Raw genomic sequence first — 17,443 nt, 5'->3', positions numbered from 1 at the left:
ATTAAAATGATTGGCAAAATCAAGATAAATTGTTCATTCGTTCTTTTGGTTGTTGACCAGGGTGTCTGATTTCACTATGCAGTTACGATTGGCATTTTTCTTTTTTTTAAAGTTTAAAAAAACAATCAACAACAAACAAGCAGAATGACACACTGGCATCTGCAGCAGGTTCTCCTCTCCAGCTCCTTCAGTTGTTCTGAAGGCCAAATCAATTGTTCGTGTGTGACTCTTGGAAAAAGGAATTCTCCAGTGTAAGAGAGCAGCAACACTTAAAATTATAATACGAAGGTAAAGAGATCATCATTTGGGCAAACGATACAGTTTGTAGGCTAGGTACTGCTTAATAGCACCAATTTTTCTGCTGGTCTGTTTGCTCAAATAGGTGAAACTTATTCAAAAGTGTGCTTTTACGTTTCGGTTGAGGTACAGAGATGACATGCTTTACCTGTCGTCCTCACTTGTTTTGCTTGCTTGTTTATTTCCATAGGTCTGCCACCACCCGGTCCTATTCCAGGTAAGTGTTAACTTGCTTTTAATAACAGGAGTGATTCTGAACACAGATGGCCCTATCTGAGCATTTGGATTAAGCAACACGAGATAGGATGACACCAAGACCCATTCTAGAGCACGGTTAATTTAAGTCTAATAAACTCCAGTGCAGCGTTGAACTCCAGCTGCTTATCTTATATTCTGGACCTAAATAATAATCTGTAGAGCTTCTTAATACTGTCTTGTTTTGTCTCTGAAGACCAATCTAGAAAGTGAAGTGGAGAACTTCAGGTGGCAGAAGCCACTTCGTTAGATTTGAAACGGTTTAGTTTTTGTTATGGCATTGGCACAGCAAAAGTTTGAGTGACAAATTGGTGCTTTGTATAGGAATTTGGAGTGTGAGACTGAGCAGAACAAATGCCATTTCCATCAGAAGCCTTTGCTCCCTCGTGTGCAGTAGAGATGGTGAATACTAATTACAAAATGTAACAGCCAGTCTCGTGCATAAATTAAGAACCCCACTGATTCAGAGCTACTATAAAGCTGGGTTTCCTCTAGCTGTAATTTTTTTTTTTTTTTTTTCCTACTGGAAATTTTGCCTAGTCCAGGGAAAACAAATTCAGCTGTTTGTGTAGCAGACCATTTGGAGCGATAGTTCTGCCTGGGTGGCGTACATCTGAAAATCCAAGGCTGATGGTGACCGCGTACATGCGGTCAGGCCACTGCCTCTGTGTTACACTGCGTACTTGATTCATGTGCTTGCAAAAGGTCTGCACCCAAAGCACTTTGGACTTGATGTGCTCGTCCTCACTATGTGTCAGACACGTTGGACTTGATTCACAGCTTTTGTGTCCGTGCTTTTGTATTTGTGCTCTGCCCTGAGCTTCCCAAATGGAAATATGGAAAACCTGCACTAGCTGGGCTGTCCCTCAGACTGAGAAAGTTCCTGTGTTTGTTAAAACGTCACTTTTCGTACTCCTGTCAATGTACAATAATATTGCAGAGCTGGTTGTCATTGTTGTACTAGAAGGAACCTGCTCATAGTAAGCTTGGATTTAGAAGAACTATATTGTAGTGAAACTGGATGCAAACTGGTCTTGATTGTAGACATTGCAGTGCTCGGTTGCTAGTCAAGTGCATTTAGATTAAAGTTGTTTGGGAGGAGCAAGGCGGACGAAATGACCAGGCTGTTGCAAAGAACTTCCACTTCAGGTCACTGGGTTGGAAAGGGAGATGAGGGAGAATACCTGCTAATTATGATAATGATGATGATCCACCACCATTAGTTAGGTGTTTATAACAGTAGTACTTTGAAGTACTTGCTCTTGGTGAGCAGGGGTGATTGAAATGCTCTAGGCACTGCATTTTATTGGAAGATCTTAGGAAAGGGGGGTGGGAAAAGCATCTAAGAGTGAGACGTGTCCCTCAACTTGTTTGCAGCACAGATCTCCCCTAGCTGAGCTGGAGACTTCAGGCTACCGCTTTTTGCAGTGAGGCGCTTCTAGGGAGGGGTTCTCCTGACCCATTTTAGGTGTTCACAGTAAGAGGTGATGAATCGTCCCATGATTTCATTGACTATGCCGGCTCGATCTCCATTGACTTGAAAAGGAACCTGGAGCTGCTAGCTTCAATGTAAATGACTGCAGTTAGTCAGATGACTCCTATCCTTTGTATCAGTACAGTTTGCTCCTTTTTTTGTTGTTTTGTTTAATGATAAACAGAGAAATTTTTATGCAAAGTCAAGCCAGCGGGTGGTTAGCCTGTTCTTGTTGGCATTGGTAACTGCCTATAGAAATAATGGGTGCTTATAGTTATGGATGCAAGTTTAAGAAGTTCCCATAGGAGCAGGCAGCATATCCTTCTCACTTTCAGATTGGTCAAGGTTGAGGACTTTGGCTTCCGAGGCTTATGTCACTTCTGGAAGTGGCCTTCATAAACGTCTGCTTAATTCTGCTTTCTTGAAGATACTGCCTTGTGATTTTGTATAATAACTCTTCATGTGTTTGACGTTGGGCTCATTTTTAAAGTGTCAGACCTTTCAGACAACTCTCTCTGCATCGTTGGTGCGATGTCTTCTCGTGATTTTTAAATGTATACATGCTCAGAAAATTGGCTTTCTTTAAAAACAAACAAAACCAGGTGAATTCTGTTATGTGCTTTGTAAGAGACAAAGTTACTCATTTTAATCAATGGAGCAATAAAACCTTTGCTGTAGTTGCAGCGTGTCTGCATCCCAAGACCAAGACTTTTCTGTCTTCCACAGGACTGTAAGGGTTAATGTTTACTCCTTAATGAATCTTATGTTTAAGATGAATAAGCCAAAACAGAAGGTAGTTCTTCCTTTATTTTTCTTTCCATGCCCCTACAGAGCTAACATAGCTGTAGGGTTTTAATTTTGGTAGGAGATACAACCCTGAAGGAAGATTATTCCATTTCAAACAGGGCCTTGTTTAGAGTAAAAAGATGCTTTAACTGCTTTTAACTGTAAACAGCAAGGAAGTCTTGTTCCCTCATGGCAAGCTGTGACATCTTTGTGATGACTTACGCTTCTGTGTCTAGGGTTGTTCCCGCCGCCTCTGGCACCACCACCAGCTCTCCTCATTCCAACCTTGGATGGGTAAGACCACACCTGGGCTGAGCCATCGGAACAGCTCCTCCGTAGTGAGGAAGCTGGAGGATAGGTCTAAAATCAGGGTAATTCTTAGTCTGGTCTGGGCTTGGGGAGGGAAGCGAGAGCAGAGCCCGTAGGGAATCCTCTGTGCATTTACCTTCATTTGTCATATTCATGACACAGGAAGGAGTCAATAAAATCTAGGTGTGTGCTTAGGTCTAGTGCGGAGTAGTTGATAGCATGTTATGTTACTCCAGATGTTTTCTATAAAGATTCTCCAGGTACTGTGTAAGCACTGGTTATTTCCCAGGAAGCCTGCCTGATTTACAGAAGGGAGGGATAAAGCAGGGAAAGCAATTGAGTTACAGCAGTTTCAGAAGCTGTGGCAAAGCAACCGCGCCTGTACGCGTTTCTGACAGTTTGCAGTGCAAAGTGAAAGAGATTGACTGAAACCACGGGTTTCCCATGAGGATCTTGACAGACCTTCAGAAAAATTGGGTAAACTTGCAGCACAGACATACGTGCAAGGGGTCACTGATGTTAGTAACTTGCATCCTTTTCTCTCTCTCTCCAAAGCCAGCCAGCCAGCTACAATAACAGGCAGCCTCCTCCATTTGGCTACAACTCTGCAGGTGAGCACTGAAGATAAACAGTCAAACTGCTTATCTCTCTATTCTCTGGTATTTGGTAGTTTAGGCTTTCCTTCAGCTGATGGACATCACGCTTGCTTTAACTTCAGGGTCTTGCTTGTGCCCCAAACTGCCCCAGTCACTAGACGCACATGCTGAGTTTGACTGCACCATAAGGTGTTTGGAAGGCTCAGGGTTTTGCAGCAATGGTGAATGCATTTTTGTAGTTGGGTGCTAAGCCTCAGATCACCGTTTTCAACGCAAATACCCAGCAGCAGAGAAGCTTCCCCATGTGCCTCAGCAACGCGTTCCTGTGCTTGTCTGCACACACACTTGCTTGCTCACTCACTTTCATTCTCTTCCTTTTCGCCCACCCCCAGGGACAAGCACAACCATCAGCTTTGCTTCTCCTCCCTGAGCTTTTGAATGCCCTCCTCCCCAACTTCATCACCTTCCTTGCCTACAGGCACAGGCAGGCATCTGTCTCCTTTTTGTTTTGTAATGGAAGAGGCAGTGCCAGAATTTCAGCCAATTTCCTTCCCTGTTGCAGCCCTGCCAGCAATGCCCGCGTCCTCTCCCGTTTTCTTAGTGACCGGCACTTGGAGTAGCACCTCCTCGCTGTGCTGAGCAGACAGAATCAGAGGCAGCACCGCGCTGTCTCCTCTGCAGGAGGTGGTTGGAGGAGTGGGCAGCGTGAGGGAGCCCCAAGTGCTGTCATACGTGCAGCTTCTCAGCAGCTGGTGCTGCTTTGGGATACGACCTCGCTGGTCCAGCTGAGCAGGCCCCGGCAGGCCAGCGTCTGGATGGGGAAGTGCTGGTGGCTCTGGGCTCATCAGGTGGCATCCTTCATTACCAGCTGGTGGCCTTGGCCCTCCCCAGGTGCCACCTTAGGCGAGAAGGTACCTGGTGAGAAGTGAGACCTTGTAAGGGTGGCCAAGAGCCTAGGTAGGCCTAACTAAACTCAGCCGGCTCAGCAGCGGGAGAGGGGTGCCTCAGCATTCCAGGCACCTTTGCCCTCTGAGCCAGGACATCTGGGAGGGATGGATTGAAACTTTTCTCGGTGGAGACCTTATAGCATGGCCTATATAGCGGGACCTATAGAGAGCAAGAGCTGGGGGAGTGCATAGCCCTTGCATTAACGTGCTGTGTAAGGGGCTGGGGAGACTTTGCAGCGACGTCTGTAAAAATCTGGTCTTGCTTGCACCTCGGGGAAGAGGTGTTCACATGTTCTTAGCAAACTGCTAAGAAAGTAGAAAGGGAGAGTGAGGACAGGAGGGAGCTGGGCCATTGTTGTCTCCTTGGATTCAGCTGTACCTCCAGAGGGTGACTTCGGGAAGGGAGGGACAGAGAGGATGCTGTTAATGCTTCAGATGAACAAGGATTCTGCTCTCTCGCTGCAGATTCAGGTTTCATCAGCTACCCGCCCATCTCCACGTCCCACACGCCCTGGGTGACGACGGTGGACAAAGGCACAAGCAGCTCCAGCAGCAGCCATTGGGAGTACTCAGGCTCGAGGCGCGAGAGGGAGAGGGAGCGTGAGCGGGAAAGGGAAAGGGAGAGAGACAGAGACCGCACTCCGACCACTAGTGAATACAACAAGTGAGTGCTGGGTTTTGGCAGCTTCGGCTCACAGCTACCCAGTAGGGAGCTCTGGCCTTGCCCTGGAGCGCAAGAAGGTGTTTGGTCGAGGGATGGGATTATAGGTGATAGCAGTTTAATTTTCTGAAATGTCTGGGGAAGAGATGCTTTGGATCAATAACTAGAGGACGAACTAGGAGCCAATGTCACTGGCTGATTTCCTGTGTCTGGGGCTTTTTTTTTGTTTAAATGCAGCAGAACCAGTTACACTTGCTCTCCCACCTGTAATGTGAGGCCAGTAAATGAAATAGCCCCTCTCTGTTTATTAGGTATTTCACAGCTCAGTGTGAAACATTGGCCAGAGAAGCTGCTGCTTCTTGTCTTCTCCAATGCAACTGTCAGATCAAAGGAAAAACCACCCGTGCTTTGCTCAGCTCTCCTAGAGAGGCTTTCGGGGCAAGGAGTGCCATTCACCAGGAGTCAGCCGTCAAATGTAAATCCTTAACCAGGCGTTTCTGCCAGCAGTGCTGGAGACAACCACCTTGGTGGGAACTGATGTGATCTCAAGCGACAGCAGTGCTGGGAGCACTTGGGCAAGGAGGCTTTCAGCCTCCCAGCGTTGATCTAGAGAGCTAAAGTGAAGGCTAGGCTGCGAAGACTCTTTCTAAACCCATCACTTTTTTGTTCTGTCACAGGCAGCATCAGTGTTTTGCAGGCTTCAGGCTCAGAAATACCAATAGTCATTCAAAACATGATCAGAATGTGTATTCCTGGCAGGGGGGTGCTGCTTGCCGGGGAACTTCCCGGCCGGGGGGGTGAGCAAACAGGGCAACGTTTTCCTAAGCTTTTTCTTTTTTTTTTTTTCTTCCCTTTTTTTTTTTCCCCCCTTACAAGCTTGTGGGCACTGTGGGTGGAAGGGGGAGGAACAGAACAGAAGACAAACTCGCTACAGTTTGAAGAGCTCAGACTCCCACACTTCCTGAGCAGGTTCATGCTGCAGCCAAGCCCTGCGATCAGCGCTCCTGAGCACATTGCTAGCATTTCTGGGTGCTTTCGAGCATGCTGACCTCTAAGATCGTGCTTGCCAAAGCAGAGCAAGTAGCCGTGCTCAGTGGAGTCCTTTGGAGCACTCCCAGATGATTGATATTGGACATGTATTTGTCTAGCTTGTTTCCATGAGTGCTAGGACGATGTTTCAGACTTCCTTTCTTTCAGAGTCTAAATATTGTTTCCCACAGTGGGACTTGTTAACCGTTTAGATTTTGGCTTTCAGAAGTTGAATAAGGACTATGAGATGTAGAGGGGAGTGTGGGATGTGTCTGAATTTGGGGTACATCATGCCCACTCCTGTATGTGGATTGAATGAGGTGCCTTGAGCAGATAGTGAGGCATAGGCAGAAAGACCAGGTCAGCTATACTCACAATTTGAGTTTTTGACCTCATGGGGAAGAAAACAGTCCCTTCGTCTGACTCACACAAAAGAATTACAGGTTATCTGGGACAGTAGTGTTGTGAGGTAAAATCCAGCACCAGGGGAGGCGGAATGGTAAGAGGAGCACGTTTCCATTGTTTTTGAACGAGGTAGCTGGATGTCTTGGATATATTCCTGAAGGATTGTGAGGGCAAAAGCCCCGAGACATTGGCCACATGCCTGCTGCTAAGGTAGTCCCTTGGCAAATCCAGAGAACAAACTTTGTAAACCCTTTGCCTTGAGAGGCCAGGAGAAAGCTACGGTATTCAACTGTCTGGGCTTATGAGCTATGTAATAGGCAAATGGAGAAAGTTATTTCACTGTGGTTAGAAACTGGGATTGGGTTGCAGCTTGGGTTCAATAAGCAGCAGCAGCTTATTGTTACAGGTTTTTTCAGGAGCATCACGAATCCCTCAGGCTGTTGATAGAGTAAGAGGCGACAGATTTTGTTGGTGAGGACGGGGTTCTACAGTCCTGTAAACATGGCTCCTGACCTTCAGGTCCACAAGTGGTGTGTTCCTCTGCCTCACTTCTCCTTTCTCTTCTTAAGTGATGATGAACGATACCGCTACTACAGCCGAGAGCGCAGCTACGACTTTGAGCGTGACTACCGCCGGAGTCGAGATCGCAGCAGGGAGCGAGAGGATCGTCACCGAGAGCGCAGGCACAGAGACAAAGAGGAGAGCAGCAAGCATAAGTCTTCAAGACGGTAAGAGCTGTCTAGGGTCGAACTGGGCTGTTGATGGGAACACACCTTAGCTGCAGACAAGAAGCTTGGTGTTCTCAGAGTGAACTGTCCCCCTGGGTCATACTGGCTTCCTGTGACCTGCTAACGTCCCGAGACGTGACGCCCAGGCAGAGAAGGCGCTCTCGGGTAGGTACCTGGGCAGGAGGCAGAACTGTCTGTAATAGGGAGAGGAGTCCTTGGTGTTTGTAAGTTCTCAGTAAGGCAGCTGGCAGGATGTCGAATCACTGCCAACAAAATTGCAGCGCTGATCGACAAAGGAGAGGTTAACCTGTGCTAAGCGTCACGTCAGAACAGCATAGCTCCCACTGTTAAGAAAGTACACACAAAGTAAAATGAAAAACCGGAACAGAAGCATCAGCTTTCAGTATTGTGTGTTCTTGTGCAGAAGAGAAGAGCTTTCTTCAGCCTGTAATCTGAAATTTCCTCTTGGAGCAGGAGGCTGAGCACTGCATGATCAGAGCTCTGTGCCCAGCGCTTCTGATAGCGAGGTTGATGATGATCTGGACAAAGGTGAAACACTTCTGGAGCAGAGCAGGATGTCCTAAAATCCCACCTTTTCTGGAGAAAATGTATTTGCTACAGATGATCTTCCTGTGAGAGCATTCTTCTAGCAAATAACAGGTCTGGTCTGAGGCAATGCTCGGTTTTGTGTCAGTTTACCTCCTGGTAATGATGAGCAGACTTGCTCCTCTTTTTTGGTGCTTCAACTTACTTCCTTCTTTTAGATAAAATTCATGTCAGCTCTGTAGGTAATTACCCTTATTTTGAAATTGGTATCAGAAGAACTCCTACATAGTGACTGGAGGTAAAAGGCTGTTCTCATCATTAAGGAGATGACTTGAATAAATTTTCAAGAAGGGTTGGAAACAAAGCGATGGGAAGAAAGGCCAGGACCGTAATCAAAAAGGAATATGAAACAAATGGAAGCTGAGTTGGTACCAGACTAACAAGCCAGTAGCTTTAAGGGTTATTTCTCAGCTTCCTCTACTCAGAATTGAAATCTAATGTTCGATACCTGACTGCATGAACAGGATGGAATTCACCAGAGCAGTGTCAGAATCTGCTCGAGAGCTCGATTTACAGAGCTGGGCTACTGCACGAGGTGGGAATGAGGTGACTTCTCCTCTGCTCCTTAAGCCAGACGCAGATGCTCTCTGTCTTGCTCAAAGTGGTAGGATGGGAAGTGTTTGTTAGCTAAAGCAAATGGAGGAACACTTTTTGCTTAAGGCCGCTTCGAGTGCGTATCAGAGTCCCTGCTTGAGGCGCTTTGAGATAGGAGCCTGTTGAAGGCCTTTGCAGGAAGATGAAAGGGTTGCATAGTTTCCAGTTTACTGCAAATTGACCAGTCTGAAGGAAATCGCTGACGCTCGTTTAAATATTAAAGGACAGTCACATTGTTCAAGCCTAAACCACTGCCATTTCGCCGTCCACAAGGTGGCTGAAGATGCGTTGAGGAGAGGCAGCAGCTTTTTTTTTTCCTCTTTTTTTTTTTTTTTTTTCCTTCCCATTTTAATGACTGTGAAACTATTTATTAAACAAGTGAGAAAATTACTCAAAGCCGGGAGCTTTTCAGCCAGGGCTTCAGTGGTTCAGCCAGTTAGGTGTCTCTGCTGCTAAACTGGTATTCCAGCTGTGGTAAGAATTTGTCTCTACACCTGACTCTGTCCCCACTCATGGAGCTGTGTGTCTGTACTGTGTGACCGTACGTCTCCCCGTGATAAATTTATCTGCTTTTTCCTGTACTCTCTGCTGTGTTTTAATTCCGCCACCTTCCCACCACGGTCAGCTCTAGAGAGCTCACTTGGTTTTCAAAACTGTGAGGAGAAATAATTGCATGTTTGAGAAGCAGCAGAAAATCTCCTCCCAGGAGGGGCCGAGAACCAGAGTGGGCAAAACCAGAGCTCCCACTTTCCCGGATGGGAGAGCGCCGGAGGCTGGTCTCGGGGGGTGTGGGTTGTGTCAGGCACGCTGTGCGTACGCAGTGCAGCTGGCTGTGGTCAGCGGTGCAGGGCTCGGAGGCACGCGCAACCTAGTCAAGAGTTACTTCTGGCTGGGATTTCTCCCACATCACAGAAATCCTGCATAAACGTCCACAGCTATCCAGCTGCATCTGGAAAACAATTCTGGGGGAGGAGATAGAGGAATTTTCAAGCACAAAGCTAGTGAAGTGCCAGGTCATTTATGCGTAAGCAGAAGTAGAAACAGGATCTGCCTCCCATGAGGAAATCCACGTTTCTCTAGCTACGCTGATCCCTTTCTTGCCTCTAGTCCAGGGATTTCCCCAAGATGTTCAGAGGAGTGAAAGTTTCAAACGCCTCTCAGATTTGGGACTCTTCTTTCTCTCAGCAGCCTCAGTGCTTCACATTGAAGCTTGAGATGTGTCAGAATCGTTAGAGCTCCCTTAGGAGTGGGAAGGACACAGAGATGTTGCTTATAAAAACTATCCAAAAATTATTCTGACAGCAGTCTGTCTGGTATGGTGTCTGTCTGGTATGGTTCCTGCCTAGACCGTGTGCTGATGCAGCGTGTGGGGGGAAAGCAACCACCTCCAGCAGTTTGCATAACCTGCCCTTGGTTCAGCCGCGTGTGCTATCAGATCGTCCCACGTAAACACGACGAAGCCTTTCGGTGGCACTGTGATGCCCTCAGCGCTTCTGATCTGTCTCCTGTTTATCCTAGATCAGAGCTGCGTGCCGTAGAGTCGGTGCGTTTGGGTCTCTTGTGCGGCAGAGCTGTGGTGATGCGGGCTCTGACGTAATTTTCTTCTCGCCTTTCTTCCCCACCGCAGCAAGCAACACGAGAGCGAGGAGGGGGAGAGTCATCGGCGTCACAAGCACAAAAAGAACAAGCGGAGCAAAGAGGAGAAGGAGGCCAGTGAAGACGGTGCCCAGGAGGGAGAGGAGCAGGACGCCAAGGAGTAACCCAGGCTCACCGTCAGCCCTCAGGAGGAACTTACTCCTTTTGAACCAGCGTGGCATTGGTGATGTTTTGTTTTGGGGGTTTGATTTATTTTTTTTTTCTTTCCAAGGGAAGAGAGGCTGACTCTGGGTGAGCAGTGAAGCGTGTGGCGGTGGTTGGAGAGCTGAGGCTGCACATGCAGTTAAACTTTCTTTTTTTTTTTTTTTTGATACAAGACAAAATACAGCAGTACTAGTATACAAAGCACTGAGCTACTCTACTCATAAACATCCTTAGGGAGAACTTTGTTGTATCAGATCCTATGGTTTCTGATGGAAGATGGCTTCAGCTGAAACTAACGCATTTAGGTAATAGTTTTTGTTTATTTTTGTCATCATCATTCCTTTTTGAAAAATAGGACAGTAAGTGCGACTTGAAATTTATTGTCCAAAGAAAAGTGTGATTTAGCTCCTGAGAGCCAGCTTAGAGTCTGGCTTCTAGTAGTGAAAAGTCTCATCCTCAAATAAATTTCTTTATAGCTACAAAAATATCTTCTGATTTCTCTGTGGCCAGCCGGGCAGCGTGTGAGGAGGAACTGCTTTTACTGGTAGGTCACAAGATCCTGCTTTGGTCTGACGGCTTTGAGAAGCTGTCACGTGTGTTTACACAGGGTGTGCAAAGACTCCAAACCTAGCTTTTTTTTTTTCTATCCATTGCAAAAATAGTTCTATCACAGATTACACCTATAAGTGGGAAATCAACAGAAGACCCATAGTAAGAGCATGAGTTTCTCTTTAATTAGTTTTGACTAACTTTTTTTACTAAGAGTTCAGCTGAATAATCTAGCGCAGTAGAGAACATGAAGTCCCATCTAGCAGTTTGCCCTCATGGGGTTGGCTTATTTCTGTTTGGTTATCACCAACACTCCCGTGCAATGCATTCCTTCCCCCTAGATCTCAAAATAAATTCAGTCAAATTCCAAAGTTTGTTTGGGCTTAGTATTGGCTGGGGAGGGTGGCAACAGAGATGTTTCCGGGTGGGAAGAACAGGGGAAATAATCGTGAGGGTTTTTGGTATGTCTAGTACTTAGGATACTGCACTTCTGTTTGTGTGAGTCCGCAAGTGTCTCATTTTTAAGTATCTTCCACTACTTTGACTTGTTATTTAAAACTGTCTTAAATCTTTGCCCTAAAATAATATGGTTCTGAAATGTTACTTTTTTTTTTTTTTTGTATTGTAATCTTGCAAATCTGAGTGTCATGTGAAGCTTACAACCTTAGAGACTTGAGCCAGTATAGCACTATGATAACGGTTTATATGCTACGACAGTGCATTTGATGAGTTATTAACTGCAAAACCTGGGAGGGGAAGAAAAAAAGAGTGGTTTTGTTTGTTTGTTTTTAGTTTTTAATGTAGCTTTTTAAATGTGCTTTGAGATCATGGGAAATGTGTGTGCACTGAACCAGAGTTAAAGAGCAGGGCCTGGAATCAGGCTTCAAAGTATTCCTCCCTCTGCAGCCATGTCGGAATTCGGGTAGAACACCACGATTTAGGAATACGGCATCGCTCATCGGTCGCCTGTTTGGGCATCAGACGAGGGCAGCGGTGCCTCGCTGAGAGGCGAGCTGCAGGAATCCCAGCTCCTGGCACTGAGCGGGTGGAGCGAGGGGAAACCTCCTGGCACGCTTCTCCTGGGGTCAGGGTGGTGGGTGTCAGCTGCGATTGCCCGATAGCTTTCAGGAACTTGGGCTGAAGTTGCTTTCATCCAGTTGTGGCATGGCGTGGGCGGAGGAGAAGTCGAAACTGGTGAGAAGGATTCAAGAGCGGTTGGTGTGTGCCCCCTGGAAACACACTTGTCTGCAGCGCAAGGACAAATGTGCCCACCCTCCGCTTCCAGAGCGCAGGCTCACTTGCACGACGTGGGAGTGTCACATGGGAGCGGGCCAAGCATCCCGGCCTGCGCCTCCGTAAAGAGCCTGTATTCTGTCATTATGAAATCTGGTTGGGGTTTGTTTGGTTTTTTTTCCCAGAACATGAACTCTGAAATTGTTAGGGCAGCTAGCACCACCGGAAAGGCCAGGCAGTGCCCCCCAGAGCAGTCTGAGCGGGTTTTTGCTGGTCTTGAATGAGGGGAAAATGCTGGCAATAGAGTTTTACGCTAAGGTAAGTCTAGGGTTTGGCCCCCAGTCAGTAGCGTTTCTTCCATTTTTGCGTGCTGCAGCGTGTGCGGTGCCTCTCCGTGGGTGGACAGAGCTATCGTACAGCCGCTCCCCTAGTCTCTTGCTCTCTTTGTGGAGGTGACAGAAGCTACTCAACCTGTAACTAGGCATAACTAATGGGGATCACATCCAGTTCGCAGCCCTCTGCACCTGGGCGTACTGATGGTGGTGTGGGAGAGGGGACGGAGAATCATGTATTGACGAGTCAGTGCTGCAGCTTCCTCTTGTGTTTTTGGAATGTTTTTACAGATGGACCCAAGTCCTTCACTGATGTTAGCAGGCTGTGAATTTAAGGGAAATAGTTTGAAATGGTTTTATTTTAATGAAATAAATAGAGGTGAAATGTTTGCCTTTAATGTATTAGAGAAGTCTAAAGGTGGGGCTTTGGAAATAATCTTTACTTGCATCAGGTAAGTACTGCAGGTTTCGTGGTCGTGTTCCCTGGGGAGACTGAATGGTGACCCTACTAATTCTCAGGAAAGAGGCCAGTTCTTGGGCTGGTGGCGTCAGTACCTGCACTGGACCAAAGCTGGGGGTGAGAAGCGGGCCTGGGCATTGCTGAGTGCGGAATGCCCCAGGTGCCGAGTACCGCTGGGAGGCTGAACTTCGCAGCCGGAGATGAGCACTTGCACAAGTCTTATTACGCAAGTGGCAGCCAGCTTCATGTGGAGAGAAGGCGTGAGGCAGCTTGGGGAACCTCGGGCAGGTCGTTCAGCTCCTGACAGTATGAAATGGAGGAGAGAGGCTAACTTCATTACATTTGGGCAGCGTATAGTTAATGGTAATGATGTCTTTCTCCGAGACCATCGGACGCTGCCATTCCAGTCAGGGATGTTTTGTGCTGCCTGCACTGCAAGTAGTAGAAATCACAACAAAAGCTAACCCAGCCCCCAGCCTGGACATGCAGTTCCTCTGGGAGCAACAGCGGCAGCCCCAGCGTTGCCTCTTAGTTGCTGAGCTGTGCAGCACGCCGAATCAGGGAGTTAAGCCTCATTAAATAAAGCTTTATTTATTCCCTGGCTTAGCTTTTCAGTCTAGTCAATTCTGAGCCCCACAGGCACGAGTGGGCTGCAGCCAGCCTCGCAGACAGGAGGGGAAGGGTATGTGGGGTTTACTTTTGTTCAGGGTTTTTCCCAGTCACAGCCATAGTATATTTTGGGATAGGCCAGCTCCTTTCCTGGGAGAAGCAGAAGACAATTACGCTATTTCCTGCCTCACAAGGTCAGCTTCTTGGAGAGGTGTCTGTTGTTGAGGTGGCCTATTCTGGGGGTGTTAGCTGATACACTGGAAAAAGGTTAAGAACACACCTGTAATACATGTTTTTCAGTAATATTACAATAATTTATAAAGGCATCCATCAAAACAAATTCAACATCTATTAACAAGCTGATCTTGGAAACAATACTTAAATTACTAGGACATTTTGGTGAAGTTGAAGGCACCTTGAAACGAGATGGAGTAATAGTAAAAATCATGCTGCCTTCTGCAGCATCCTCTTCACTTAAACTGTCTGACCACCAGCTGTGTGGCTTCTTCCTACTGGACTTTATACAAGGGACATTTGGTACTACTCAGTAGGAATCGCTCGCTCTCTATCTACATAAATATTTACTGTTCCATACCAGGCACAGATTCTGCATATTGATTGGAAAGAGACAAAAATTGCTTCAGGTTTTTCTGTTCCTTTGTGTCAGACAGAGGTCGAGTGACTAGTTTTCCACAGGCACCTTTCTGACTCTTGAATTATTATTCAGCAGGAACAACAGGAGGGAAAAAAAGCCCCAGAGCCCAGCTGGCCATGCGCTGTTTCTGCTGTCAAAGTCCACAGGGGTATTTATCAGCCAAACGAAGAGGCCACACCGTGTGCCAGGGAAGCTTTTGTGACGATTGGATCCTAAGCTATTTCTGTATAATAGGCTCTGATAACAGGCCCTGCTATATACTGCCTTAAGCTAACAGCCAAAGGAAGTGAAGTCACTCTCTATGTAAACAACTAAGTCATCTAGCAAGGAACAATTCTACTCTGCAGTAGTAGCTAATTATGAAGTAGCCAGCCCTAAGAAAAGCACTGCTTAAGACAATGATGGGCACTCTACCTGCAGTTTACTACAACAAGGAATTAAACATTCGTTCTAGGTAGCATTTTACAGGTGAGAGAAACTCCTTTGATTCTTATAATCTGAGCTGGCCCCATAAAAGGTACAGCAGAAGCAGCGTAAGAGGAAAGATCTCTCTCAGTGCAACCTGGTTTGAGAAAGATCTGTCGTTTCTACTGCTGATTAACAACCTTCTGAAAAAGGAGAGAATTGCTTCATGTGGAGTTTGCAGGTAGGAACCGAGCAAGGTGTGTCATAGGTCAAACCAACCTGCCTTGGCTTCAAGTCTTTTATTCTAAATTTTAACTCTACAGTGGATTTGAACTGAAGCCAAACTGGGCACACTGTCCTTCCGGAGGTAGCTTATTTCATACAGCTTATTTTCATACATGTTGGCCGAGGCAGCCAACGACCCTCTGAGCTGACCCTGATCCTGTGAGCTGATGGTTTGCTCCAGCTGCAAGAGGGACAGGAACAGAACTGCAGGAGCTCATCGCACATGCCTGACAGTACAGGTGCTGTGTGGGGTACGTCCTCCTCCCCCCTGCCTTAACTCTGCATCTCATCACTGGGAAACTGATAAAAATAAGACAGCATCCTGGGACAGAGGTTTCTTGTAACAAGCCTGTTTGTTTGTTTACTTTATCATCTACCTTCTGTGGGAAAAGCCGGTCATTTTATCAAGTCATAAAACCAGGGAAAACAAGCTGAGGAAGGGGATGAAAATTAAACAAATTCCTTATCTCTGGCTACTGTGATGGATGCACTTGACTCCTTAACCAAACTAGCGGTAGATGGTACGGGCTCCAAAGGAGGTAAAGGCCTAAGCTGTAACCAGGCCAAGAACTTCTCTGGTTCCAATCTGTTCCTTGAAAACCCACAAAGGAGCAGTGACACAGTGAGCATCGATGCATATGAGCATGGAACACCGATCATGTGATCAACACATGAATAGCAGGTGGCTTTTCCACAACTCATTTATCAAGGAACAAAGTTGTGGGTACAAGGAGCCTCATGCATACCTCCTTCCCTCGCATGGAATTTGACTGTGAGCCAATCACTTTATTCCATAAATACGACAGCCTCAGTGAGCCGTCTTTGAGCTCTCCCTGCTAAGCAGCTGGCTGCGTGGCGGTGATCTCCCCTAGAGCTGGGACACCTCTCAAGGTTGCTCCTCGAGGCTGAGACACCTTTAACCAACAGCGTATCTTTGGTAAACAACCAACATCGCACATAACTTTGTATTATGGTAACTCTGATTTGTGTCTTGGTAACTGAATCATTGTTCTATCCTTTGTGCGATAAGTAAGAGTGAACCTTGCCATCAGACTTTGTTAAAGTCGCACTCTTACAACATCATATTTTAATGAAACCACTTTTGTCGATACCTTTGACAGCGGTTCTTTAAGCAGTCTAAATCGCCCATTTGCGACAAATCGGTGTAGTCAGCAGGATCCTAAATCAGGATTCGCAACAAATTGGCATATTCAGCAGGATTCTAATCAGGATTCATGACAGCTACCTGGTGATAGGACCTTCATACAGGTCAACACAGCTCCACCATGCTAACCTAGCAGCTCTTCAGCTGTCAGCTATGAGAATTACAATTTTTTTAATGTATAAACACATTCATTAGGTTGCAGTAACTAAAAATATCAAGACTGGGGGCTATCAGAGCTGCTTAATTGGGTCCCCATCCTTAGAGTTTTACAGTGGCTTTTAAAAGCACGTATAAAATGACTCCATGTCCAAGAATAGCAGTCAAAGATCAGTAGCAGAACTGTATTAAACTAGCAGGAGAAATCAAGACAGTCATGCCTGTTTTAACCTGTTCAAAATATTAAATGGAAAGCAGAGCTCTAAAATTGAGGAGAGCACCTCAAAGGCAATTTGTAGAGAAACACTGGAAAAAGAGCTTTCTCTGCAACACCAATCCTGAAGAGCTTTAATGAGCCCAGGAATCTACAACTGTTCGGATGAACCATCACTTTGAATCCAACAACCAGATCTGTTGATAACCTCAGCACAGTAAAGAAGTGTTTTCTGCAAAAAGGAAGCTAAAAGTCTTCCATGGCAATTCGTTGTGTAGCAAGAGTTCAGCATTCCCTTGGCTTATCTGGCACACGTTTAGCTTTGTGTGATGGCCAGCTGATATCCGATACCTGAAACTGTTGTGTGTTTTATTTGAGCTTTCACACGAGGCTTCCCGGCCAGGACACCACAGTAAGCGTGACTTTGTTCCTTTGCTCCTTCAGCATTGGGATTAGTTCCGAGTTGCTCATTCCTATCGCTGGCACTCCATTTACCGCCACTATTTCATCTCCACACCTAATCAGAAGACAGGAAACATGCTGGTCAGGAGTTAATTAATTATTGTTAACACTGCACCCTAGGACGCCCAAAGTCATCTAGCCCACCCTGAGCCAAGATCATCAACTCCTTGTTGAAGCAACTTTTTCACTTCAGAGTCGAAGAGGGCAAGGGAAAAGGAGGACACTGCTGGTACGTGAGTGACAGCAGTGAAGGTCACCAGGAGCGTGACCAGCTGGCCAGTCAGCAGAGGGAAAAGTTATAGAAAACAAATCTCTGCTGATAAACACACTCATCGCCAAGGTCACTCCTACAGCTGCTCGACTAGCAGTCACCGAGGTGAAGTGCTCAACGAGGCTGAAGCACGCTGTCACGTTGTAGCTCAATACAATAG

The 17,443-nt window shown here is 46.5% G+C and overlaps 2 protein-coding genes across 3 annotated transcripts in view; one reads left to right on the top strand and one right to left on the bottom strand.

The window, feature by feature from the left end:
- LOC127019711 (pre-mRNA 3'-end-processing factor FIP1-like) overlaps positions 1-11,616 on the top strand; it is a 28,345-nt gene extending 16,729 nt beyond the window's left edge. The window contains exons 11-16 of the mRNA XM_050901888.1: positions 488-514; positions 3,049-3,106; positions 3,677-3,732; positions 5,130-5,328; positions 7,329-7,487; positions 10,315-11,616. Of these exons, the coding sequence (XP_050757845.1) occupies positions 488-514; positions 3,049-3,106; positions 3,677-3,732; positions 5,130-5,328; positions 7,329-7,487; positions 10,315-10,447 (632 nt within the window). The 3' untranslated portion in view covers positions 10,448-11,616. The remainder of the gene's footprint in view (positions 1-487; positions 515-3,048; positions 3,107-3,676; positions 3,733-5,129; positions 5,329-7,328; positions 7,488-10,314) is intronic.
- Positions 11,617-13,670: 2,054 nt separating this feature from the next.
- The window catches only part of LOC127019771 (ligand of Numb protein X 2-like), a 33,484-nt gene continuing 29,711 nt past the window's right edge, over positions 13,671-17,443 (bottom strand). For both annotated transcript variants that reach the window (XM_050901982.1, XM_050901983.1), the window contains exon 10: positions 13,671-17,067. In XM_050901982.1, the coding sequence (XP_050757939.1) occupies positions 16,932-17,067 (136 nt within the window). In that variant the 3' untranslated portion in view covers positions 13,671-16,931. The remainder of the gene's footprint in view (positions 17,068-17,443) is intronic.

The sequence above is a fragment of the Gymnogyps californianus genome, chromosome 9 (genome assembly GCF_018139145.2).
Source record: "Gymnogyps californianus isolate 813 chromosome 9, ASM1813914v2, whole genome shotgun sequence".
NCBI lineage: Eukaryota > Metazoa > Chordata > Aves > Accipitriformes > Cathartidae > Gymnogyps > Gymnogyps californianus.
The sequence above is the reverse complement of the archived record's forward strand: the minus strand, read 5'-3'. Positions and strand labels throughout refer to the sequence as shown.